This window comes from Zingiber officinale, chromosome 6A (genome assembly GCF_018446385.1).
Source record: "Zingiber officinale cultivar Zhangliang chromosome 6A, Zo_v1.1, whole genome shotgun sequence".
NCBI classification, from domain to species: domain Eukaryota; kingdom Viridiplantae; phylum Streptophyta; class Magnoliopsida; order Zingiberales; family Zingiberaceae; genus Zingiber; species Zingiber officinale.
The window spans coordinates 39,283,486-39,311,006 of NC_055997.1; the positions used below are offsets into that span (position 1 = coordinate 39,283,486).

At 34.8% G+C, this 27,521-nt stretch overlaps 1 protein-coding gene and 1 non-coding gene across 2 annotated transcripts; both read left to right on the plus strand.

Moving 5' to 3' along the window:
* Positions 1-14,705: 14,705 nt before the first annotated feature.
* Positions 14,706-14,789, plus strand: TRNAL-CAA. Its single transcript has one exon. It is a non-coding gene; the product is annotated as a tRNA-Leu (tRNA).
* A 136-nt stretch (positions 14,790-14,925) lies between these two features.
* Positions 14,926-27,521, plus strand: LOC121996308 (50S ribosomal protein L9-like). Its single transcript, XM_042550229.1, has 6 exons — positions 14,926-15,218; positions 15,302-15,436; positions 16,353-16,439; positions 25,429-25,491; positions 26,411-26,482; positions 27,055-27,521. The coding sequence occupies exons 1-6, from the start codon at positions 15,075-15,077 to the stop codon at positions 27,217-27,219; spliced, it is 666 nt and encodes a 221-aa protein (XP_042406163.1). The 5' UTR covers positions 14,926-15,074; the 3' UTR covers positions 27,220-27,521.

Sequence of the window (27,521 nt, forward strand, 5' to 3'; positions counted from 1 at the left end):
TCAAGAATGAAGATGAACCTTATGTCTACAAGAAAGTTAATAGGAGCACAGTTATCTTTCTCATATTGCATGTAGATGACATACTTCTTATTGAAAATGATATCCTTACTCTTCAGTCAGTGAAGACGTAACTTGGAAATTGTTTCTCAATGAAGGACTTAGGTAAAACAACCTATCTTTTAGGTATCAAGATCTATAGAGATAGATCTAAAAGATTACTTGGTTTAAGTCAGAGTACATATATTGACAAGGTGCTTAATTATTTCGCCATGTAGAATTCCAAGAAGGGATTCCTACTGATGTCAAATGGTGTGAGTCTTTCGAAGATTTAATGCCCCTTTTCTAAAGAAAAAAGGGACCACATAGATCAGATTCTTTATGCATCTGCTATAGGGTCTATCATTGGTGTCGGCCTTTTTGTATGTCACAAGGCGCATTAAATTAATAAAGATTGGAAACTCACTAAAATTAAGACACGCGTCGTAGTAAGGAGTCCCAAGTCGTATTTTTCCAAAGAGCACTAGTAAGTGTGTATGAATTCTAGAATTGGTTCCAATCAAAATCTAATTCCAACTAGGTCAAGAATAGCATCAAAGAGAATTCATTCTCATCTAAACATGATCTATTTCCTCCTCATCAAATAGGCCACAGTTAAATTTAGATTTACGCATCATTTAGTCAAATGAATCAATCACTATATATCCAATTAACAATCACAGAACTTATGATACAATAACTGAAATAAGAAATCAACATTTAAAGCTTGAAACCAAACAATTCTTGCATGAATCGAGCTAACATTCAACTCCGAATCACACTCATAGATCAATAATTCATTCACTCCTCAAATTTGCATCATTGAAACTAATCCATTAATTAGCAAAACTTCAATTCACAACTTCAATCAAGAATGTTAACAGAGGTATCAATGTTAAGACTAAGTGATTCTTTCATCATTTGAGCTCAATCTCTATCACAACAAATCCAAACATAGAACAAAGATTTTCTGAATTGAAGACTAAAAACTAAACACAGAAATACCAAATTCAAATCAAAAGTCAGATTACAAACTCAGTTAGAAGTTAAACAGGACTAGGATTGCAGCAAGAAAAATAGAAATGGAATTGCAATAAACTGAAACAAGGAAGAAATGGTAAGGAAACTATCAGATCTGATGATCTGAGCAATTCAAACACAATTCAAATACTAAAACAAAGAAATCTAAACCCTAAAGCATTCCACATCCAAATCCCGTAGCAATCTTCTTCAATCTGCTAGGAAACCTCCAAAATATAAGTGCTCTCGGAAACCTCCTTTCAAGCACCCAACAAACAATTCCCGAGCTTCCAGCTATTACCAGAGAACGTTCACAGCTCCAGGAAACCTCCTTTCAACTCACATCCAGCTGGTAACCTCACAATCCGAAGAAACAGAGAAAAGGTTCTGTGATTTGCAAAGCTAAGTAAATTGATCAGATCTACTTAACCTCGCTGCGGAATGACGGTCGTTAAGAAATCAGTAGCTCCCGAGAAACCTCCCTGAAGCTCTGGTGGACACGAAAAACACCGATCGGGAGACCTCCCTTCAATCGGGTACGCGGCGGGGGAACAGACTCCAAAACACAATCTGGAAACCTCCTCGATCGCTCTCTGCCCTCGGAAGATGAACGCCGGAGCTCAGTGGTCGTCGTCGGTGAAGAAGAAGAAGCCACCGGATCGGGAAATTGGAATGGGAGCAATGACGCCGCAAGGAAGAAGAAGATGGCACTGTAGCAAAGTCGTGAACACGCCGAGCCCACTGGTACTGTAGCTTCTCGGGGTTTTTAAACCTCCTCAAAACTGATCGGACGGTCCAGATTGATTTAGGCTGGATCAACGGTTGGATCATCTCTGATCTGGATCAAACTTCCTGGATCTTCATCTACGGACGTGATCTGCTCCTCATTAGGTCGGATGGACCAAATTCTCAACGGATGGCTAGATCTGCTTGATCTTCAATGGACGGTCCAAAACACTCCAAGGTTTGATCACCTCGTTTTGCCCTAGATTTGAGCCCAAGTGTGGTCTGATTTGATCGGGTCCATGACCCTTTTGATGCCTAGAAAATAAGAATCAAATATTAGCATCCAATACCATAATTATAAGCTAATTTGTAATTAAGTCCAAATTCAAATGCAATTATGAAATATGATGTAAATGTGAGATTAAGCTATGAATAGACCATCAAAAAATATGCATTATGAATCAAAAAAATATAGCCAAATCATGGTTATCAAATCCCCCACACTTAATCTTGGACGTCCCGTTCAAGTCAAGAAAATTAAAAATCATCTCCACAATAATTCCCTAACAATACCTAAAAGATAGTAAAAAGAATTTAACTAAGATTATCTTAAAGATCATCAACAATCATGAATACAATCCAAACAATAATCAGTAGGTATGGTAGTTTAAATCCAATTGAAAAATTAAGCAAGTTGCAATCTCACAATGGATTTACCTATTCTAACTCTCATACTCAAAAATGTATATAAGTGGAGCTCACTCAATGCAACTCACAACATTTCACTACCATAAGCTTGCTTATTTTCTAATTCTCCACCACTATAAACATAGCATACATGAATCAAAAGGATTTATCAACAAGAATTGAAATGGAGTCAAAAAGAACAATGAAAATGAATGTAGTAGGCAAAAGAAAAGTATTCCATGAAGAAAATGGGAAGATAAGAGTATTGGAGGAATATACTTGATGAGTTGACCAATTTGATGTATAAAGAGATGAATACCATTTGTTATTACCACTTCAAAATATCAAGCTAACCTCTCCTTCAATTTGATGGCAAACAAAGAATCTTGATACTCTATCTCCACCTTTGATACATCTTTTGATTTGCCATTTTTCTCTTTTCTTCTTCACTGTTTTTGCACTTCATTTCAGCATTTTGAAAGCTCAAATAATCTTAAATCGTCTCATGGAGAAAAGCTCCCTCCCCCACACTTAAAACTTTGGTCGTCTCGGATAAGCTAAAACCAATTTCATCACTCAACTCTTCCCCAACCAACTTTTCTTACTGTCTTCTTGCACTGCAATGAGACTGTACAGTTCTGGAAAATCAATCCACTTGAATCATGCACAAAACTTCCTTAGTTCAAAGGTTTTGAAATGCATTTAATCCCAATTTAAAAACATCCTCCATAGCAGCCACAGCAAGGTGAAGACAAGATTTCAGTAGGCCAACATATTCAAATTCGCAGAAATCAGAATCAATGAGATATAAGGTCTTCCTGTATTTAAGCTACCTCTAATCCTTGTTGCTTCAATTTTTAGTTTCAAAATTCAGAATGCAAGGAAATTCTGGCTCAAATCATCATGAATTCAGTTATCCATTAGCATTGCAATGCAGGAGTTTAAGAAAACATTCAATTAAATTCTCTAAACTGATATACTCTGCCCTTCCTGTTTAAGAATGCTTCAGGCTATCAAATAAGAGTTCCCTCTTAACCCATGAAGAGTTCAGTTTGCAAGAAGATAAACTCAATACTGATTGAGCAACCAAGTTTCAAAATTTTCATGAACCAATGGCCTCTACTTCCATTTTTCACAGCAACCTACTGATTTTAGTTTCTTTTAATGCAGATGTCATTTGATGTCTAAACAACTGCAGAAATGGAAATTTATTGCTATACTTTGATACTCATTTGATACTCAACAATTTCCAGCTTTCTTCAAGCTCAAACTCATTTAAAATCTGCATTTCATTTCAAGCTTCCACATTCCTGCACAGTAGCAATCTACTTTAAACAATTCCAGACATCAAGTTCACAGAAACATTTCTGGTTCTGACCTGATAAAGTCTTGGTAATGAAGGACCACTTGACAATAAGAGAAGAAAAAGTTTCACTTCTTTCCTTGATCATTTCTGCATATTTCTTTTCTGCAGGTTTTTTTTTATATTCTTTTTCATGTTTCTAATTCTGGTCCTGCTCTAGAGTCTGCATCTTCAACCAACTTTGAAATCCTAAAATAATCTTTGGCAATTAAAGGATAAAATCCTTTCCCTATGTATCACTGCTCTGTATCACTGCACAAATCAAACCTTCTCAGAATAGCATATGTTAGATTGGTGATATTTAGTTTCAGAAATCATACGCTTGGTTCTAACAGATTTTTCAACCAGAGTGTCTATTGTTGCAAATCATGTAGTTTCAGTTTCAATTCCTTGTTCTTATTCTGATTCCAATTTAGGACCTCACTTACAAATTTCTGCAGCTCAGAACTCACTTCTAGCAATTAAGAACTTAAATCAGCAACTTCCAAATACTCGTTTACCAGCATTATATGTATCAACTTATTTCCAGCAGGCAATTTCCATGCTTAATATCAGCAATTGATTCCTCACAGCCTATCAGTTCTGCACGCAAAAGTCTTGAAAGATGTAGAGCTTCACAAATCACAAATTTACACAACAGAATCTGACATCAAAATTCAGAATAAGTGACTCTAAAATTTCTCATTTCTTCCTCTTTTGCATTGGATTTAGAGTAAGGCAGGTTTCCAGAATTTCTATACGCTTCCTAACTTTGTGCCAACTAGTCATCATATTGCCACCAAAAATTCCAATTCCTTTTCACTTAACCTCTTAAGATCCTTTATAATGCATCACTGTGAAGCCTACAGGTTTCAGCATCTCTTAATGGTTACAATTCAAATCTCAATTTGGCATAAAACTGTCATATTTCTGCAATTCTGCACTTTCTTCATTTCTATCCTTGCATCTAGCTCTCAGTTTCAGAAATCTATTCTAGCAGGTCATACTGAGCAGAACAAATGCTAAGCAGAGCAATGCTGAGTAGATCAACATCAACACTTAGAAAAGTAGTAAATCCACTTCATCATCTCCATCCGATGTAACACAAGAAATTCAAATGCATCAGTTGATTTGAACAGCTTCTGCACATGTAGCTCCTCAACCTTTTTGAAATTCAAAATCTTCACTCAAATTCCTCTACGATCCGAAGCATGCTGATAAAATTTTTGGCACACAATTGAGACAAATCAAACTGCATTCTATCCTTGCTTTTGAGTAAATAACATCAAATAGCATTGCAAAATAGACATTGAACTTGAATTTGATTTATGCAACAGATTATGTTACAGAGAATCATTGGCACAACTGTCAGCTTTCCGGAAATTTAGTTTCAGAAACTTGAATCTGTGCAGTTCAGTTTCAATCTAGATTGTGCACCAGTGCATTCCTTTTCTTTCCTTTTCCCTTTTCTAAACTTGCCTGCAGTAGACTTAACCTCTTTACTACAATGGCACAAAACATTCAGCCTGAATTTTGCTTCCCTGTTACTGCAATACCAGTCTAAGACCAAACTGCAGTTTTGATTCAGTTTCAGCTTTCAGCATTGTTTGCCTATTTGGTATCAGATTTCTTGTCGAAAAATCTTGTAGCTATTTCTTGATTAGATGGAAAATGATTCCATCTAAACTTCCTACTGATAAGGAACTTGCATCCATAAATTGACACACAACATTTAAAATCAATTCACAGCTCCACAATTTCAACTTGCTGGATACAAGACAGAAGTTTCAATTTCAGGATTGAAACAATATGAAATTTCAGAAATTAGATAGAATTCCATTTGTTGTTTCCCATTACAAAACTTCATCTAAACCTCTCCTTTCAACTATAGCTTCTGGATTTGTAGTTCAAGTGCAATCTATTAAGAATCAACCAGGATTCAACCAAAGTAGCAGGAGATTAAACTCATGAATTCAAATTCATGATTCAAATCTGAAAATCTGCACTCACAATTTCTCAGAGTTTGCCTACTGTATAAATTCAGCACTGCCGAATTTGATTTCAGAAACATCAATTATGAACCAAATTCAGGTTGCAGGTTCTGATTTCCAGCTCCAACACTTCTACTCTTCAATTCCAGTCTCAGAATTACTAGGAGATCAGCACTTCAGATTTAGCTTCCGGGTTTCGATTTAATTTTGATACAAAACTCCCACTTGGTACTTAAGTTCCTGTCTCTGAAATTTCCAGCACTTACTGATTTAATTTCATTACACAACTCACTGTACAGCTTTCCTCAAGAGAAATTCTGATTTTTGATTTCAGCAACCCCTGACAAGTTCAATTCCAATTGATTTTGTTAAGAAACAATATCTGAGTTGGCACACAATTAAGTCCAGCTTAAAGATCAAACGAATCTAGCAGAGTTTGACTCCAAGAAATCAGTTACACATTCACAGATTGCAAATTTCCATGTTATCAGTTCCCAGAATTCCAAGCTATTTTCAATACTACTTCTCACAACCAAATGTATCAAATATTAGAACAATGACACACACAACCAACAACTTCCACTATGCTCCCACTTTTCCTGCATTTCACTTCCTCCATAAAAACAGAAGAACTCATTTTCAATTAAACACCTCCCCCACACTTACTCTTTTGTCCATCTCGAGTAATCTAACTCATCAAGTTATTCATCCAAACTCTCAATAAAATAGAGCAAGCAAAGGTAATAAAAAGATAAAATGCAAGAGGAAAATGTTTTAAGATAATTATAGGGTAAGAAATGGGAAATGATGAGGGAACAAAAATGAAAAATTCCTTCATCTCTATGCACACAAATGCTATTGTGATTTTGAAAAGAAACTAAGCAAGTTCTAGAGTTCAATTTCTATGAGTGCATGTCACACAAAAATAAAATAGTGTTTAGGCTTAAAGTGGTCCTCTCTAGGTATTTTTATACAATCAAGCTTAATTGATCAAAATGGAATCCACTACTAATTTAACCAATATTATGTAAGAAAAGCATCCAATCATGTACAATGACCTAAAATTGATGATCAAATTTAATAGACTTTTACCACCTTAAAAATATTACTTAGAAAATTCCCATGAAGAATTTTATTAAAAATGAAATGCTATATACTAAACAAAATGCAAAATATGAAAGCAAAGTGTGAAAGTAAAATGCAAAATGCAAAGTATGTAACTAAAGAAATGCATAAAAAGAATTTATTAACAAAGCATGAATTAAAATGCAAAAGAAAATAAAATTAGAACCAACTCCCCTTTCATTCCGGTGGTCGAAGAAGATTTAGCAAAAGAATCTACGTCGGAAATGGAGTATTTTTTATTCCACTCAATTTCTTTTTATTGACCATTTTTCCATTGCAAATTCTTTCTGGAGGTCTTAGGCGGTTCAATGTAAGCATCCACTCCGGAAGCTTATGTTCTCCTACAACATCAATCAAAGAAAACAACTCCCACACACATGTAGGGTAAAAAGAAAATAGGAGAATATTATTGTGCGTAGAAAATTTAGCAAGCAATGAATCACAACTAATAAAATCAATGAACGGTACCTCTATTAAATTTTCTGATGAATCACAAAAAATACTCACCTTGTCGTTTTGAACGGTACCTGGAGTGGTGATTGTTATCTCCTTTTCATCATGATATGGCTCAAGCTCTTGTTCTTGTGAATGTTCATCCTCATGTAGTGATTCTTGGGTGCTTGGCTCCATAGCACAAGTCCCTACACTTACATCTTCAACTCTTGGTGATTCTTGAGGTAATGCTTCCAGTAAGCACTCCCCTACACTTAAATCATCTTAAAAAATATGTTCAGAACCTGAATCACTAACAACATCTTCAACAACAAAATCATTAGTATCAGAAATTTGCATAATTACATAATCATCACAAAAAATATTAGAAAAATCATGTGAAGTAATGGAAGTAGGGTCAGGCCTGACAGAATCGCTACTTTCCATCTCTCCACTGGAATTTTGTGCTTGTGGCTGATTAGTAGATGATGCAATTTGGTCTAACTGAATCTGTATGTTCTGTATCCTTGAAAATTGTCGCTCTTGATGTTCGATCATTTGTTGCATCATCTCCCTGAGTTTCCATGTTGTATCATCCATTTGAGGGTCATTCTGTTGAAAAGGTTTTGACATAAAATTTGTTGAAACTTCTTGAAATCCATACGAACTCTGGTAGACTGGATATGGCTCAATAAATGGTCCTTGTGCACTTTCATACCTGAAACATGAATGATCCACCCAATTAGCATTAAAATCATTATGAAATGATTCATACCTATTTTTTTGATCCATGTTTGGGTAATATTGATACTCAGGTTGAAAATACTGATTCTCCATTCCACCTCCAAAATTCTGAAAATACGGATCCATGCTAAAGAAATCTCCTGTTCTTCACTACAACACTAAAATTCAACGTTAGAAGATTCAAGAGCATAAAGTTTTAATCACATGAAAACATGAACAGTAAAGGCACTTAAAAATTCAAGAATAAATCAACATGAAATTACAAAGAGAAATAAGCAATCAAATCAATCAAGATGCTAACAAATTAAAATCACTCAATGTATAATCTAAAATAAACACACACTACTAGTTAGTTCTTCCCCGGCAACGACGCCAAAATTTGACAACGAGTCTGTCACACTTGTAAATCAAATTAATTCATTTATACTCAACCGAACCCCTTAACCTACACTAAGGTAGTATAGTAGAGGACCGGGTCATCTCTCACGTGGAAACAGTGATAGGACGTTTGCTCTCAGACGAAATCGAACAATGGGGTTTTGTTTTGGAATTTCTACACCTAATGCAAATAAGGAAATCCTAACTAAACAGCAAATATAAACTCATAATGCAGTGTCACTCTACACTATGAGGATCAAAGAAACATTAATAAAGAAAGCAACACTCAAAGACAATTAACTAAACAAACTTAACGACAATTAAACAAAACCTAATTATGCATAAAAGTTAAACTTGTACCATATTGTCACGCTATGATACAAGATCAACAATCATACATAATGAACTAAACAAAGTATCAAAACTAATTAACATGCATCATAAGAATATCAAACACGAAATTAAGCTAACAACTACACATTAAACAAGCATAAGAACTTAACTATAAAATGAAACAAGAACAACAAATAAATCCTAATTAATCAATCCACTTCTCCACAATCAAACACAATAAAGTATTCTGTCTGTCACTACAGAATCATCGAGGAAGAAGACCGCTGTCACTCGGAAATCCCCTGAATCTGGTGGACGCCTGACCCTGCTGGTCGGAACTGCAATTCGCGACGGTGGAAGCGCGAAATCCTCGAAGAAACCTCTCCTTGGAAAGCTGCTGGAAATGAACAGTATCCCGGCAACGGCGCCAAAATTTGGTGTCAGCCTTTTTGTATGTCACAAGGCGCATCAAATTAATAAAGATTGGAAACTCACTAAAATTAAGACACGCGTCGTAGTAAGGAGTCCCAAGTCGTATTTTTCCAAAGAGCACTAGTAAGTGTGTATGAATTCTAGAATTGGTTCCAATCAAAATCTAATTCCAACTAGGTCAAGAATAGCATCAAAGAGAATTCATTCTCATCTAAACATGATCCATTTCCTCCTCATCAAATAGGCCATAGTTAAATTCAGATTTACGCATCATTTAGTCAAATAATTCAATCACTATATATCCAATTAACAATCACAGAACTTAAGATACAATAACTGAAATAAGAAATCAACATTTAAAGCTTGAAACCAAACAATTCTTACATGAATCGAGCTAACATTCAACTCCGAATCACACTCATAGATCAATAATTCATTCACTCCTCAAATTTGCATCATTGAAACTAATCCATTAATTAGCAAAACTTCAATTCACAACTTCAATCAAGAATGTTAACAGAGGTATCAATGTTAAGACTAAGTGATTCTTTCATCATTTGAGCTTAATCTCTATCATAACAAATCCAAACATAGAACAAAGATTTTCTGAATTGAAGACTAAAAACTAAACACAGAAATACCAAATTCAAATCAAAAGTCAGATTGCAAACTCAGTTAGAAGTTAAACAGGACTAGGATTGCAGCAAGAAAAATAGAAATGGAATTGCAGTAAACTGAAACAAGGAAGAAATGGTAAGGAAACTATCAGATCTGATGATCTGAGCAATTCAAACACAATTCAAATACTAAAACAAAGAAATCTAAACCCTAAAGCATTCCACATCCAAATCCCGTAGCAATCTTCTTCAATCTGCCAGGAAACCTCCAAAATAGAAGTGCTCTCGGAAACCTCCTTTCAAGCACCCAACAAACAATTCCCGAGCTTCCAGCTATTACCAGAGAACGTTTACAGCTCCAGGAAACCTCCTTTCAACTCACATCCAGCTGGTAACCTCACAATCCGAAGAAACAGAGAAAAGGTTATGTGATTTGCAATGCTAAGTAAATTGATCAGATCTACTTAACCTTGCTGCAGAATGACGGTCGTTAAGAAATCAGTAGCTCCCGAGAAACCTCCCTGAAGCTCTGGTGGACGCGAAAAACGCCGATCGGGAGACCTCCCTTCAATCGGGTACGCGGCGGGGGAACAGACTCCAAAACGCAATCTGGAAACCTCCTCGATCGTTCTCTGCCCTCGGAAGATGAACGCCGGAGCTCAGTGGTCGTCGTCGGTGAAGAAGAAGAAGCCACCGGATCGGGAAATTGGAATGGGAGCAACGACGCCGCAAGGAAGAAGAAGATGGCATTGTAGCAAAGTCGCGAACACGCCGAGCCCACTGGTACTGTAGCTTCTCGGGGTTTTTAAACCTCCTCAAAACTGATCGGACGGTCCAGATTGATTTGGGCTGGATCAACGGTTGGATCGTCTCTGATCTGGATCAAACTTCCTGGATCTTCATCTACGAACGTGATCTACTCCTCATTAGGTCGGATGGACCAGATTCTCAACGGATGGCTAGATCTGCTTGATCTTCAATGAACGGTCCAAAACACTCCAAGGTTTGATCACCTCGTTTTGCCCTAGATTTGAGCCCAAGTGTGGTCTGATTTGATCGGGTCCATGACCCTTTTGATGCCTAGAAAATAAGAATCAAATACTAGCTTCAAATACCATAATTATAAGCCAATTTACAATTAAGTCCAAATTCAAATGCAATTATGAAATATGATGTAAATGTGAGATTAAGCTATGAATAGACCATCAAAAAATATGCATTATGAATCAAAATAATATAGCCAAATCATAGTTATCAATCATTTATGTCATGCTTTATACTCACCCTGATGTTTCATATGCGTTAAGAATGATGAGCAGATACCGTTGGATCCAGGTGAAGGTCACTAAATAGCAGTCAAGAATATTCTTAAGTACATGAGAAGAACTCAAGATTATTTCTTGATCTTTGGAGGCGATGAAGAGCTTGCTGTAAAAGGTTACACCGATGCTAGCTTTCAAACTAACAAGGATGATTCTAGATCACAGCCAGAGATGTATTTTACTTAAATGATTATGCTGGGTATTAGATACTACAATAGTTACATCTCATTCAAGAGAACACCGATAGATGAAATGTGAGGATATGCAGAGTACCGACCAATGCTAACATTACGGATCCTTTGACCAAGGCTTTGACACAAAGAAAACATAATGGTCACACTAGGTCAATGGATATTAGATATTTCAGTGATTGACACTAGTGACATAAGAAGATTGCTAGTATTAGCCCTACTACCAATTATGAGATGATTGACAAGGCACTTTTGTTATCATATTTTTACTAATTAATAAAAGACAAAGTTAGTTATTATATTTACTTTAGTCCAATGTCGAATGAATAAATATAATAATATCCTAGGATTGTAAGTCCTAGTCTATAACATATCAATTGGTTGAATTGATAGTGAAATATTGTAGATATATAGAACGCTATTCTTAACTATTCCTAGTCAAGCATTAATATACAAGGACAATATTAATGCATTGAGACTAGCATGTAGGTCAATTGATGACTAATCACACAAGTCATGGATATGAGATATCACATTGACACATGGGTATATATTAAAGAATATGTACTGAATTGACCCACCATGAGAATATGTCATTGATAGTTATATGAGTGTCATAAACATTCCCATGTGGCTATTGATATGAATAGTTCTTAGACCTAAAGTCACTATGGTTCCTTACATAAGAAGTTGTGTACTTTAGTATCGGCAAACGTCACATGTAACAAGGTGGACTATAAAGTCAATCATTGGATATGCAAGAAGTTATGTGGAGGGATGTGAGTGATGTAAAAACGAAAGCGATATCTGTGGACTTCTTGATTAGTAAGACACAAAAATGCATGACCATACTCAAATGAGTCAATATGAGATATTAAACTTATTTATTTCAGTGTTTACTTAGAGATCAAGAAACACAAAGATTGATAAGAGGATGACATGATCTATGACTCATTAATTAATCTAGATATCAAGGATAGAAGGATTGAGTTATACAGGATAATATACATTGACAGGTTAGTTCGGATCTTGATATTCTCATCACTTGGATAACAATGATGCATTGCTAGATGTCACTCATTGCTTATGTATCTAAAGTGGTTTTAGATACATTGCCAACATTATGAGAACCTACTGGATCATAGACAAAGAACATGTTGGTTTGGAGATGAGTATTTTAGTTTGACTAAAATACTAAGGATCTTAAGAATAATAGGTTAATCTAAAGTGTTAGTGTCATCTTTGTAATGATTGACACTAGTGCTAGTGGGAGATTGTTAGTATTAGCTCTAAGAGCTAATTATGAGATGATTAGGCTTATTGGGTTAATGACTTATTGAGTTAGCAGTTAATCCAATATAATAATCTAACACATTAGCTTATTGAGTTAATGACTTATTAGGTTAATGGTTAATCTAAAATTCTAAACCAATTCATTAAGAGATTAATGAATATTAATAGAGATTAATTAATCATTAGTCAAAGAAGACCAAGAGACACATTAATGCCCATTAATAGAGATTAATATATCAATAATTAAAGGAAGACCAAAAGCCTAATGACCTTTGGTATTCCTTGAATGAGTATAAAAGGTTTGTCTCATTCATTTTCATGCAAGAGAATTTGTCTTCTTCCTATTTGGCTGAACCATTTTTGCTTGCTAGCACAAGAAGATGATTCTTGATCTCTAAAGTCGTGTTCGTGCAACGGACGGAACTTGTTCGTGTGGATATCGCAGAGGCGCGAACACTTGATCACGCTGAAATCTGTATTAAAAAAAAGTTACTGTCGGGATTGCAAAGGGCACAGAACAAAGGTATAACTTCCTTTAACAAACTTAGTATATATTTTTCCTTCGTATGGATCTTCTAGAAAGGATCTAATTAGTTTTTCCGTTGTGCTTTCTGCGTGTTTAGCGCTCTAAATCCTTACATATTCTTCTTTTTTTCTATTCACATATATCTAACAAAGTGTCTTGTGTTCGAAGTAGGCAAAGACCGAAGAAGAGTGGCACGGCAGTATGGCTGTTGTGGATGGGCCGGGAAAGATAAGGTCAGGCCATCTCCGATTGCGATTGTGATTCTGTCCGTCATTTGTGCATGGGAATCTCCATCTATGGCTACAAATTGAGAAAGGATCAATCTTTAAATTTACATTTTAAAAAAAAAGAATCCACAAGGTAAAAGTGAAATGCAAATTTGCAATGGATACTTCCATAATAATTTTGCCCGCTTTTCCGGTAAATATGGATATGGAGACGTCAACGAATCCATGGCTCTCCCTCGAATTCTTCTTCCTCAGCTAGAAGCTCTCCACCATCAGATTCGATTCTGTTTGGCTCAAGAATCTGACCATGAGCTCCTTCAACGCCACCACAACGACGCCATGAAGCTTCCCCCTCAGAAAATGGGCTCCCTCTAGAAGTATCGATCCTAGTGCGGTACTTCTCGTCGGGGTTTACCCACCCGACAACGAACCACTGCGGCTTGAGGAAGGTGGAGCAGCGGCGCCGGAGGCCGCGAGTGAAGATCATGCAAACCTCGACGTGGATCTTGGACATGGGGTTGGGTTTGATTAGGAGATCCATATTAGTCAAGTAATTGGGCGATGGGAGAAGGAGGAAGATGATGAGAGAGATCGTAAAGGAAGAAGATTGCGAGCAATTGAAGAAGAAGAATGGGATGCTTTGGAAGGAGAAAATTATCTTTTCGGTCTGGTAACTTTTTTTTTTTAATTTTAGTACTATTAATGAATTCTTAGTTAAATAATTTATAATATTTTTCAATTTCAAACAATTTTTTTAAAGTAAAATATTTCATCAGAAAATATCAGTAGTTGACGATCGAAGAATACCTAATTGACGGAGCATAGGTTCTCTGGTCTATAATTTAAGGACCAGAAGATGATCCACATTGATCTATTTCAATGGACCCCCCACTTAAATAGATAGGGTTCATCATAATCCACTAATATCAAATAGTGGATCATCCTTTAATCCATAAATTATGGACGTATCCCATCTTAGTTGATGATCAAAATATTAAGTTGTAAAAAAAATCACATAGGTCATAAAAAATCAAAATCCATAAATTCAATTTACAACTCAATATTTTAACCGCCAACTGAGTATTTGCCTATAAAAAATTTTAATTTTAGAAGAAAAGGATTAAAATTAAAAATATTTTAAATTATTGTACTAAAAACGGACTAAAATTAGGAAAAATATAAATTACAGAACTGAAATGTAATTTTCTCTTTATAAAGGAGCAAGGTTTGCTATCTTAAATTATAAATTACTTTTATATTTACTTAAACTCAAAAGGCAAATTGTCAGGATGGCCGAGTGGTCTAAGGCGCCAGACTCAAGTTCTGGTCCTCGAACGAGGGCGTGGGTTCAAATCCCACTTCTGACAAAGTTTTGTCAATAATGTTTTTTTATTTTTTTTGCTTTTGCAATATCACCTGTCACGTGCTTCTCACGGGCCGCGATCCGATGCTTTTTTTTTTTTTTAATCCTATTCCATTTTAATCTACAAGTAAAATCCCTAAGCCCTTATTCATCGAGCTTCTCCGCTCCCTCTTCTCGGTTCCCCTATTCATCGAGCCGTCCCTCCTCTCGGTTTCCTTATTCATCGAGCTTTACCGCTCCCTCTTCTTGGTTTCCTCGGGCGACCATCGCGGCAGCCGAGGCATCCAACATGTCGCCCGCTCGCTGTTGTGGAGTTGCTGGGTTTCGCCACCTTCTAGGCTCGCAGTCATCGTCCTCGGCTAATATCACCAACCCATTCTTGTTTTCCGCCCAAGGCGTTCGGCACAGAAAGCTTGAGGTGATCCTCACCACGGTATGACTATCACCTTTACATCCTTCTCCCTACTTAACTGATATGGCTCATGCCGTTAGCGTGATTCTGTCTGTGTCTATCAGACGATCGACAAGTTGGGGAAAGCTGGGGATACGGTGAAGGTGGCGCCAGGGCATTTCCGCAACCACCTGATGCCTAAGCTGCTCGCCGTCCCGAACATAGAGAAGTATGCTTTCCTCATGCGGGAGCAACGCAAGGTCAGCTCCTTGTCTTTCTCTTTTGTGTTCTCCGATTGAATGTCCTTTGACTATGTAGGAGTTTAAGGTACAATGTCAATTCCCTTTGGTTGCGACATAAGCATGATGATGAGTCAATTAATGTAAGAAAACCTAACCATACAGATAAATTTGTCTAAAAATACCATAACAACATCTTCCTTATAGGTAAATGTTGCTTAGGACAAACAAACGGAATTGCTAATGTTGATTTCGAAGTATATTTAAATCTCTTTTAACATCGTAGATGGTGAAGCCAGTGAGACCTCTCACTTTTCAAAATGGGTGCTCTGATATATCATATTAAGGACCGCCACAAATATGATAGTGCGCAATGTTTTAAGTAAAATTTTCATGAACCAAACCAAACTGTCTATTCAAACCGAACCAGAAAAAACTGAACATTTTGGTTCAGTTGGGTTTGAATAATTAAAATTGTTGTTTTTTTGCTAAATGTGTTGTTTTTGAATGGACATAATTTAAATTGTATTATCATTTTGGCTGAGTTTGTGAGTGGTAGGAACTAAAGCAAATGTTGTTTATTTGGGAGATTCTCTACATTGAAACACAATTAGTTCCTTTTTCTTAAAAAAAAAAAGAGATACCAAAACAAACTGAAATTTTAGCTGGTGTCATGATCTTGTCTTTCTGCAGTTCCTTGTCTTTGGCCATACACCATCTGGCTTTTTTTATTCCTGCTTGTACCATCATAAATCTTTTTCCTAACTCTGATTTTTCTTCCTAATACAATAGTATGTCATTACTGCTTTTATAATGTATGTTATACTAGTTTCTATTATCATGCAAAAGGCACTAAACAAGAAAATAAGCAAAGAGAAATTAAAAAAAAAATCAATTTTCTATTTGAGCTTCACATGCTACCATATTTTTTTTATAGCTTTACCAACGGGATGAAGTGGAATTGGCAAAAGAAGCTCCAATCACTCAGCAAGTCAAAGAACAAGAGGAAACATCAGATAGCAAGGTGAGTGCGAGACTTTTTCATGAGTTTCTCTTGCCAGTACATAAAATCTTGATGACTAGTCAAAACCAGTAGATCTTACTTGAATTTCCTTATTTCTTATCTAGTTCTGTGCCAGTGATTTTTAACTTATTTTGATTGTTCATTTTTGCATTTTCATGATTTGTTCATATTTTCCTTTATTTTATTGTTGAAACCAAGGTATAAATTATGCCCCGTCTTCGAGTTTTGGTTTCTGGCCAAACTTATATAGCTACACTGCAGATCCTGTGGAGACTTAGCATGCTTCAATACCTATCAAAGTGCACTAAGATGAATTTCAATGAGTTTTACTCCTTTAAGATCCTTCCAATTGGTTTACTTCTAAAAATAAATCTATAATGATTAGATAGTTAATAAAATTAATTTTTTATAAACAATTTAAAATATAACAAACATATTAGCCATTGTGCACTTTGCCAATATGAAATATTAGTGTGTTGTGTCTATGTCATTTGCGTATCTAGATGTTATTTTAGTTTTAAGTTGTAACTTTGTCAAATTATTGCTAACAATGCATCTTAATGTCAATTACGAAGGGGAAAAAATGAAAGAGTGCCCTTTATTTTCATTATTGTTAAAAGAATGTCTTATGTTGCAAAAAAAAACAAAACAACACCCTAAATTTTCTTCCCAAATTACCTTTTAACTTGACTTGTCTAACACCGCTGTAGTAGTTTTTGGCCAAAACTCTTACAAGGGGGAGTACTTTTGACTAATAGCAGTTTTTACAAACATTGATGCTATTTTGACCAACGTTGGAGCAAGGGTGACGAGTGTTGGAGTAGTTTTGACGGCATTAAAGCAGTTTTAACCAATGTTAGAGCAATTTTGATCAATATGAGAGCAACTTTAACCATGTTGAAGCAAATTTGTTCAATTTTGGAGCATTTTTAGCCAAAGCTTCTATGACAATATTGGACTACTCTGGTAATGAAAAAATAGATTGGAGCATTCTTTTGATATTTTTTCAACATAGGGCACCAATGTCCTTTTGATATTTTTTCAACATGGTGCATCAAATGATAATTAAAATAAGTGGCACCCTCTTGATTTTCACCCCATTATTAATAAAAATTATAAATATAAACTAATTATTTAACCCCTCACTTGATGATCCCATCCTCTCGTATGAAGTTGCTCCTACCAATATCAGAATCACAATCTCTCATTCTCTCACGATCTCAAAGACGTTGCGCCTACCAATAACATGGGATAGGGAAGAAGAATAAGACTAAGGGTCCATTTGTTTCACAGATAACATTTTCAGAGTGTTGCAGTGTTTATGGAAAATCACTATGGATGAAAAAATGTGGGCGGAAGAATGCAATATCCTCTGGAGATGATGTTTACCTTTATGTCACAATATTTGATGTGGTAGAATTAATATATGTTTCATTTTTGTTTCGTTATGCCAATACTAGTTCTGATCATTGCAATCCTTTGTTTTCTCTGTTTTTTCTTATTATTTATATCATAAGTGACAGACTTCAAGGAAATGTTCTATAAAGACTTGGCTGTTGCTAATTGGAAGGAAACCTTTATCAAAATACCTATGTAATCTAGATGATCAAGTTGTTTACAGATTTAGATCATGCATTTCTCAGTTACTGTTAAGCATAATTATGGCATCTTTATTTGTTGTAATAAATCACAACCAACACCATCTCATGCTTTAACTCATTTATTTGGTGTATGGTTTTAGAATATACTTTCTGGTATAATATGCTATACCTGCATTTGCATTATGGATGTGACTTGCTATAATCTGTATTCTAATGGAGATTTCTCTTGTTAAATATTTTGAAATTTGTTATCTACGATGATATAGTAGGGGATAGAACCCAATGACGTAGAAGAATCCATATAGTTGACCACACCTAGTAGGATAATATTTGGAAAAGAATGTTGTTCTGTGCCGGGTGACACGGACGGTTTTTACCGTTTCATCGCCTGGCCGAAAACGGCACCTGACGCGCTATGATTTTGGCGCGTAATCCACAGGCATCCGCGATAGCATGTGAGTTGTCGTGATCGATTAATCGAGCGACAGAGGGAATCAAATCAATTCCTTCTGTCACGATTAATCAATCGCCAATGGCAGAATGTAAAAAAAACCTTATAAAATGGCACCAGAGAGCAATCAATCAGAAGCGGCGAGGCGGCAGCGGCGAGGCAAGTAGCAAGGAGGCAGCAGCACGAGCGGCGACTAGGTATGATTTCCCCTATTTGTCGGCATCCCCGTATAGGATGTGCCACGGGTGACGCTGGAGGAGTCACTGGATGCCTCCGTCGGAATTGTCGTCGGACGTCTCTGACAACACCGAAATTGCCGCCAGAGGTGTCCCGCGACGCCTTCAGCGCCACCGGATCCCCACGATCCACCCACAATCCGCCGCTGTCGTCCCGCAATCCGCCGCTGTTGTGCCCTAGATTTGAGTAAATAAATTAAAATTTTGATTTAATTAATTTAAACAATTCCCAAGTAGGTGTGATATTCCAAACAGACTTTTATAAATCCTAATTAAATTATCCTAATAAAATATATAAAAAATATATTTAAAATTAAAATTTTAATTAATATTCTGAAAAATTATTTTTTAATGTTTTAAATTGTATTTAAAACATTTAAAAAAATTATAATAAATCTGATTTATATTCTAATATTTTTTTATTATTTTAAATTTCATTTAAAAATTCAAAAAATTATAAAAATTCAGATATATATTCTAATATTTTTTTATTAATTTAAATTTCATTTAAAAATTTTATAATAATTCAGATTTATATTCTAATATTCTAAAAAAAATTTAAAAATTCTAAAAAAAATCTAATAAATTAAATTTATATTCTGATATTTTTATTATTTTATATTTTTACAGATAATAATTAATTAATTAATTTGTATAATTATTATATATAAAGTAACATCTTTATGTTAATTTATATATTTATTATAGATAATATTTTTTTAACTTAGAATTAATTTGAAATTTGGATCCATGAATATTAACATATTTAACTTTTGTACTTTTATGATTCTTTCTTCCTGAATATATGAAATATATATTTTTGTCAAAGAATGTTTCTACTGATCTATCATATATATTTTTGTCTTAAAATGTCTTTACTTGATATGTTTAGGAAATATTACATGTCCTTTATTTTAGAAATTTTGATAAAGGTATGCTATAAAGTTTATGATTCCTAATAAAATACTTATAATCTTGTGCAGTTCTGATCATTCTAAATTGAAAAAGGTGAATTAATATTTTTAGGAGATTGTTTCATATTTCAGGAAGTTGCACTTTATAGTTTATATACTTAATTTGTAAGTTTACAATGATAAATACATTCTTAACGTTATAAAATGATGACCATTACTTGGAAATGTATATTATTCTTAATTTTTTTATAATGCATAGGTAATGACATCGAAACAACAATCTCATCATCTTGCTTTGAGATACGCACGTCGATTAGAAAATTGATTCCATTGGGAATGTTTGCATTGCGATATGATTGGATGTGATAGTGGGGTCACACACCTAAAACAACATTTTACGGGTGGATATCCAGATATTTCTAATTGTCTAAAAGTTTCTCAAGAAGTTCGTCGTGCAATGAAAAAGAAATTTGATGACAAAAAAACATTAAAGTATAAACAACGACAATGTGAGCTTGTTGATAGACGAAGCTCTAAAGAACCAATCTATGATGAATTTGAAGGTCATGGTGAAGTTCCAAATGACGAAGACTTTTTAGTAACTCTTAGTATCTCTCGAACTCAATATGACTATGAGCAAAATATGCGACATAGAAGTGGCTTTGGTGTCCATGGAAGTGGCTCAACTACTGCAGCAACATTAGGAAAGAGTGCAAGTGTTTGTATTACTTTAATACAAGTCATGCAGCTGTCCAAAATATGCGATATTGGTCGTTTTTTTCCTTTTATGGGACGAAGACATGCAGCTGATATTGCTGATACTGATCCACTAACATTCTCAAACCAAGCTAGCAAACAGACTAGGATTGATGATGCATATTTAAAAGAGAAGAAGAAATCAATCGGTAAAAGTATTGCTAAATTTTTTTCATTTTTATCATATTCCCCCTAATGCAGCAAACAACGCATACTATTGTACTATGGTGTCCAACATTCAAAAATTTGGTCTTGGTATTCAACTTCCGATTGCATATAAAATTGCGGGTCCATATTTAGATGAACAAGTGGAGGAGATCAAGACTTGGATCCTATCATGCAAAAAGCAATGGAGCTTATATGGGGTTATGTTGATATATGATGGTGGGACAGGATCTACACGAATGAGTATTATCAACTTTCTACTATACTGCAATAAAAAGGTGATATTTCATAAATCTATTGATGCAACTATAAACTATCATGATGCACCCTACATATATCGTTTGATGGATAGTGTAATTCAAAAGATAGGTGTCGAACATATAGTGCAGGTGATTATAGATAATGGTGCCAACTTTAAGAGTGCTGGAGAGTTATTGGAGCAAAAGTATCAAACATTATTTTGGACACCATGCGCAACACACTGTATCAATTTGATGATGACAGATATCGGTAAGCTCGATATAGAAGGTAGTGAAAAAAGGTCAATCTTTAATAAAATTCCTCTATAATCATCATTGGGTTCATGGATTAATGAAAAAATTTATTTATGGGGAGATTCTGCGACCAAGAGTAACTAGGTTTACTACTCACTTTTTTCTGTTAAAATTGTTGAATAAGAAGAAAGTCGGATTGAAGGTCATGTTCTCTTTTGAGGATTGAGAAGGCCCTCGATATTCTAACACGATCGAAGGTAAGGAGGTGCAAAAAATTATTATATCTGTTAGATTTTGGGACTATATCGCAGATATTCTTATAATAGTAGAACAATTGTACGTTGTTCTACGTAAAATCGATATGGACAAGAAGCCACAAATGGGCAACATCTATTGCCTAATTCATGAAGCAAAAGAGGAAATTAAGAGGCATCTATAATCATCAACCAAGTATCAACATTTCATTGATATAATCACTACAAGATGGGACGATCAAATGGGAAAATATATTCATTTAGCCGATACATATTTTTTAATGATAAAGAATTTTTAATATTGTTAATTAATAATTATATATGTTTAATTATTGTAGGTTATTATCTCAATTCGGTATATCAATACCGTTATAATCTTGGCACAAATGATGATTTATTAGTGGCCACATGTAATATTAAGACTACATATAAATAGACAATCAATTGCTGAAACTATTAATGATCGATTATTTCAAGAGGCATATGGTTTCTTTTAGCAATCCTATTACAGTGTTATTCATATATAAAATGGGTGTGGGTAAATATAGTAAAATTTATTACTAATTATTGTCAACAAATATAAATACTATTTTAATTTTGTTCTTATTTATCTTACAGTTGAGTGGTGGTTGCGATATGGAGGATCAACTCCAAATTTGAAAAAGATTGCACAACGTCTTCAATGGGTTGTAAAAGAAATTAGTAACTTTCTTCCTCATTCATACAAAAGTACGAAATCATTTTTCTTATCGTCACTTGGAGAAGATGGTCTACGTTCATTATAATATGCATCTTCAACTAAGAGCAATAACAGAAGAGAATGAAGAACAAGAGTCTGATGATGTAGATCCATTTGATATTGAATTTGTTTAAATTGAGAATGATCCAATAATGGATTTGTGGAGCACTGTTTTGTGAGGAACTAGGATGCTAAACACGCGAAAGCGTAGCGGAAAACATCTAGTTTCTCCAGAAGATCCATGTGAAAGGGAACCATATACTAAGATTTACATGAGAGGGAGTTATACCTTTGTTGCGTGCCCTTCGCAATCTCGACAGTAACGTTTCTTTAGATGCGGATCTTAACGCGATGAAGTGATCGTGCCTCTGTGATATCCACACGAATAAGCCTCGTTTGTCTCACAAACTCACAAAGTGGAGAATGAAACGACCAAAGGTTGTGCTAGCAACCCTTCTTGGGGGTTTCGGCCAAGTGGAAGAGAGGAGGAAGAAGAGCAAGAACACTAAAAACTCATCATGAAAATGAATCCAAAAATCCCTTTTTATAGATTAATGAAATTACCTCATGCCTTAATATCAATTGCCTTAATTGACATTAATATTTGTCTTCATCCAATGAATCCAATGCATCCAATGCATGAGCAATTCAAATTGTTCACTCTTCATCCAATGTATGAGTAATTCAAGTTGTACACTACTCTTTCTTCATGAATTCAAATTCATGAAATCACTTAATGAGTTCAACACATTAATCATCAATCCAATTGACTAAATGAGTCTAATTCGAATTGGACTCAATCCAATAGTTGATCCAATTGAGTCTAACTCAATGAGTCTAATTTGAATTAGATTTAATCCAATGATCCATCATATGAATCTATCTCTATTGACTTGTTCTTTGTGTGTGACCTAATAGGTTCTTATAACGTTGGGAATGTATCCAAATCAACATTTAGATACATAAGCAATGAGTGACATCTGGCAAGCCATTATTACTATCCAAGTGACGAGAATGTCGAGATCCAACTTAACCTTTCCGTGGTTATTATCTTGTATGACTCAATCCTTCTATCCTTGATATCTAGATTGATTAATGAGATGTGTCATTCTCGTATCAATTTTTATGTTTCTTGATCTCTAAGTAGACACACTCAATCAAATAAGCTCAATATCGTATATTGACTCATTTAAGTATGGTCATGCATTCTTGTGTCCTACTAATCAAGAAGCCCACAGATATCACTTCTGTTATATGGAAGAGATAGATTTCATCTACATCACTCATATCCCTCCGCATAACTTATTGCATACTCAGTGATCGGTTTTATGGTCCACCCTATTACGGGTGATGTTTGTCGATGCTAAAGTGTACAACTCCTTATGTAGGGAACCATAGTGACTTCAAGTCTAAGGATTATTCATACTAATAGTCACATGAGAATGTTTATGACACTCATATAACGATCCATGAAACATTCTCATGGCGGGTCATTCAGTATATATTCTCTAATATATATTCATGTGTCAACCTGAGATTTCATATCCATGACTTGTGAGATTAAGTCATCCGTTAACCTACATGCTAATCTCAACGCATTAATATTGTCCTTGCATATTAATGCTTGACTAGGAATAGTTAAGAGTAATGCTCTATATATATATACAATATCTCACTATCAATTTATGCAATTGATATATTGTAGATTAGAACCTCCTACTCTAGGACATTATTATACTTATTCATTTGACACTGAATTGAAGTAATATAATAACTAACTTTGCCTTTATTAATAATAAAATATGATACAAAAGGAGCCCTTTACAATCATCTCATAATTGGTATTAGGGCTAATACTAACATGTTGAGCCTGAGAATCCATTACTTGATGAAGCAGGAGATCCACCACGACTATCTCAATTTCTTAACAAATTGAAAAAATACAAGCTAGAGGAGATATCTATGAGAAAGAAGATGATGATGAAGTTTTTTATCAAGAATTTCGATTTTCTGGATTTCGATCTAGATGTTCTCAAACATCCCAAACCCAAACCCGACTAAAGTCTATAGATAGAGGCAAAAGCAGAGACAAAGTTCCTGCAACTTTTATTAAAATGAAAGAAAAAGGCAAACCTCCTGCTTTTACGAAATAGGTCAATTGAAAATTAAAGAAAATCCACTCGATGCAATTGATGAGCAAGAACACGATGACAGTGATGAAACATCATCACCTTCTAACATGGTAGTCCGACGAGAAGTTTGAAATGAGAATAGTGATGTTGATAGCAGTGCAAGTACTCATGGAAGTGATGACAGTGGTGATGCATCTAGTGGTAAAAATTATATTCCCCCTACTCTAGCACCGAAGCCATGGACATGTGAGATAGATCACACACATGCAACTCAAGATTATGATCATGGAGCTAGAAGTAGCGCTGTTCAATATCAACGTCGATATATGGGTGACAAACAAAAGAAAGCTCATAATTATCACGAGATGCGAGAGAGTTTAACTAAGATTGATTCTGGTTAAAGTGCATCATACTCGCAACCTTCTTATTATAACCCTGATGCATCATATGGTGATTTGTCATACCAGAGCTCGGGGACATATGCTTATCCTTATCCTTTGCATGTATCCATTCCGATTTCAGTGGTGCTAGTTCAAATCTAACATCCAGTGATAAATCGAGATACGCTGATGGACATGTGGAGAAATCAATATCAATATTGTATATATTTAATCTAGACGTTGGAGAATTATGGAGTTGACCTAAGCAGAATGTTGCAAAATCAATGTTTAACGCCACTCTTTTGGTATTAGTAAGGTAATATGTTATGATGTATCAATTTTAATTCAAGTTATTAATAGATCAATTTTTTTAAAGAAAATTATATTTAATTATTTTTTCTAATAATATTAAGTTCAATAATTGAGAATTTATATAAAATCAATATACAACTTATTTTTAAATTATACACAATAAATATATTTATTTAATAATTAGTATATATAAATAAAAAAAAATATCGAAACAATATTGGCACAACACGATACGATATCGAAATCGTATCGTTCCGGTTTGGGACCGAAATCTCGGCACGGGTCGAGATTTTAAACCTTAGTTGTTGTTGTTGTTGTTATAACTTTTTGAATTATATTTCTTGTGAATTGTTGCCGAGCCTCAGTATATTTAGAAGAATATTCTTTAACTGTCAACTTACATTTCTTGTTCTTGTGCCAATCCCAGGAAATTGTATATAGAACTTCTCGTTCTTATGAATCACTTACCATTTATCTCAATGCAAGTGCAGTCCATAAGCTTTGTCGTACTATATTTCAATCTTTTAAAATTGCTGTATGCATATATTTCAATAGGCAAAGCAAGAAAAATGGAAGGAATATCAGGCAGCGGCAAGGCGTCTTGATAATGCTCGCCTTGTGAGTGCAATCTGCTGATGTTTGTAGCTCCATCAAATGAATTTATTTTTATTGCAGTATTTGTAAGGTTTATTTATGTGGATTTTATTAAGAGCTAATTCTACAAAAGCATTCTGAATGATGAGTGTCGAATATTTCAAATACACAAGTTTATAATCCTTAACCTTTGAGTTATTTGCTTTAATTGACATGTATATGCTCACAAGAAGAGATTGATGGGAGAAACCTGTATGCTTATACTGTTTTTCACTAATGACATCTCCAAGAATATTGATCTATTTTTCTTTGTAGCTTCATTGACTAACATGGTGCTCATAGTTCAAAATATCTAAAATTTCAAATACAAAGATAGCACTTTACATTTTAGAGCTGCCTACATTAAGATAGTTGTAGCCAATTAGATTGTCTTTTAACATGCAAACTTCTCCTACACATGCAAGTCATATCAGGGTATTGTCGCTTCTCATACGGATGCTTGGATTCACTTTAGTGTGAGTACTGTTTTTGTGAAGATCCATAATGATGTCTGATTAGAATGCTTGTTGGAAGTATTATTTTGTTGCAAAACTAGAAATTTTTTTGGCAACTTGCCCCATTCAGACTGTATCTGTTGGTGAACCATGTGACCAATTTGAAATTATCATCCTCTTGGGCAAGGTTTACTAGGATAGTATTCCTCCTGTATGATATTTTGGATTCTTCATATACTAGTATATACATGCAAATCGTTAACTGTATTAACTGTCTCAAGTTCATCTTATTATTTTGTTGTTTGTTGAAAACTAACTGTGTTTATGCTGATGGAGATAATTCCTGTGAATTCTATGTACACTTATTTTTCTTTACTGATTTCCAGTTGAGCTGTTATGTATTACATTATTACACATGCTAAATTTACATGTCCAAATATTGCCTGTAGACCTTTTGGAGATACATCAAAGTTGACAATGAGATCCGAACACCTGTAACCAAGGATGAAATTGTAGCTGAGGTACAACAAATATAACTCGGTTTTTGTGTTTATATTCTTCTTATTAGCTCACTTGTTTGTGTATATTCTTCATATCTGTGCATATTCATGTGATCCATGCTAGTGCACACATCTGGAAATCAGCACGCTGCAAAGTTCCTTTGTGTAGAATGTGTGCATATACACTAGTTTCTGTTAGCAAAAATGATAGTTATTACCCATTGATTCTGTTAGATATTCTTCACATACAATAAATGCCAGGTACTGAATTCGTTGTCTGTTGCAAAGGTGAAGCTCATATCTTAGTGGACAATCCTTTTAATCAGTATGCATTTTATAATGCCAGCTCAAAGTGTCTAAACTCGTATGTGAATGACCTTTTTGAAATTCTGAAAGGAAAGTATACTCAACTTGCAACAAATCCATGTTCGCCACTCCCTGTGAAAATGTAATTACAAAATGAAATCATAGTTATAAATTCGCATGGTTGTCCTGGAAGTATTTTGATTTTGTCATATTAGCATGGAACAATCACTCTACATTAATTTATTTTTGTTCAATTATCTGGAGCGAGCATCTATACATATATGCAGGTTGCGAGGCAACTTTCTGTGAACATCCATCCAGACAACCTACACCTACCATCCCCACTCTCATCCCTAGGTGAGCACGAAGTGCCCCTACGCCTTCCCAGGGAAATCCCCCGCCCAGAAGGAAGGCTTCAATGGACTTTAAATATAAAGATTCGCCGGAAATGATTTCTCTTTGTGGCCGCCTTAAACAGATGATTATTAAGAAATTCTCTAACTTATTGCAGAACAACCATGAGCCTTGCAAATATTTCATAAATTTTGCAATTTTCAGTGTTTTATTTAACTCTAAGTGGGGCAATTTTTCATTCAATTGTGATTTATGTTTTATCCAAGACAGCATCCTTAAAGATGTCAACCAATGGAATTTGCCTTAGATCTGCTCCTGAGGCCAGCAGACTTGGCATCATATTATGAATATTGTAGAATTTTAAATACTGCAGCATACCGAACTTGCACTTGGATTTTGA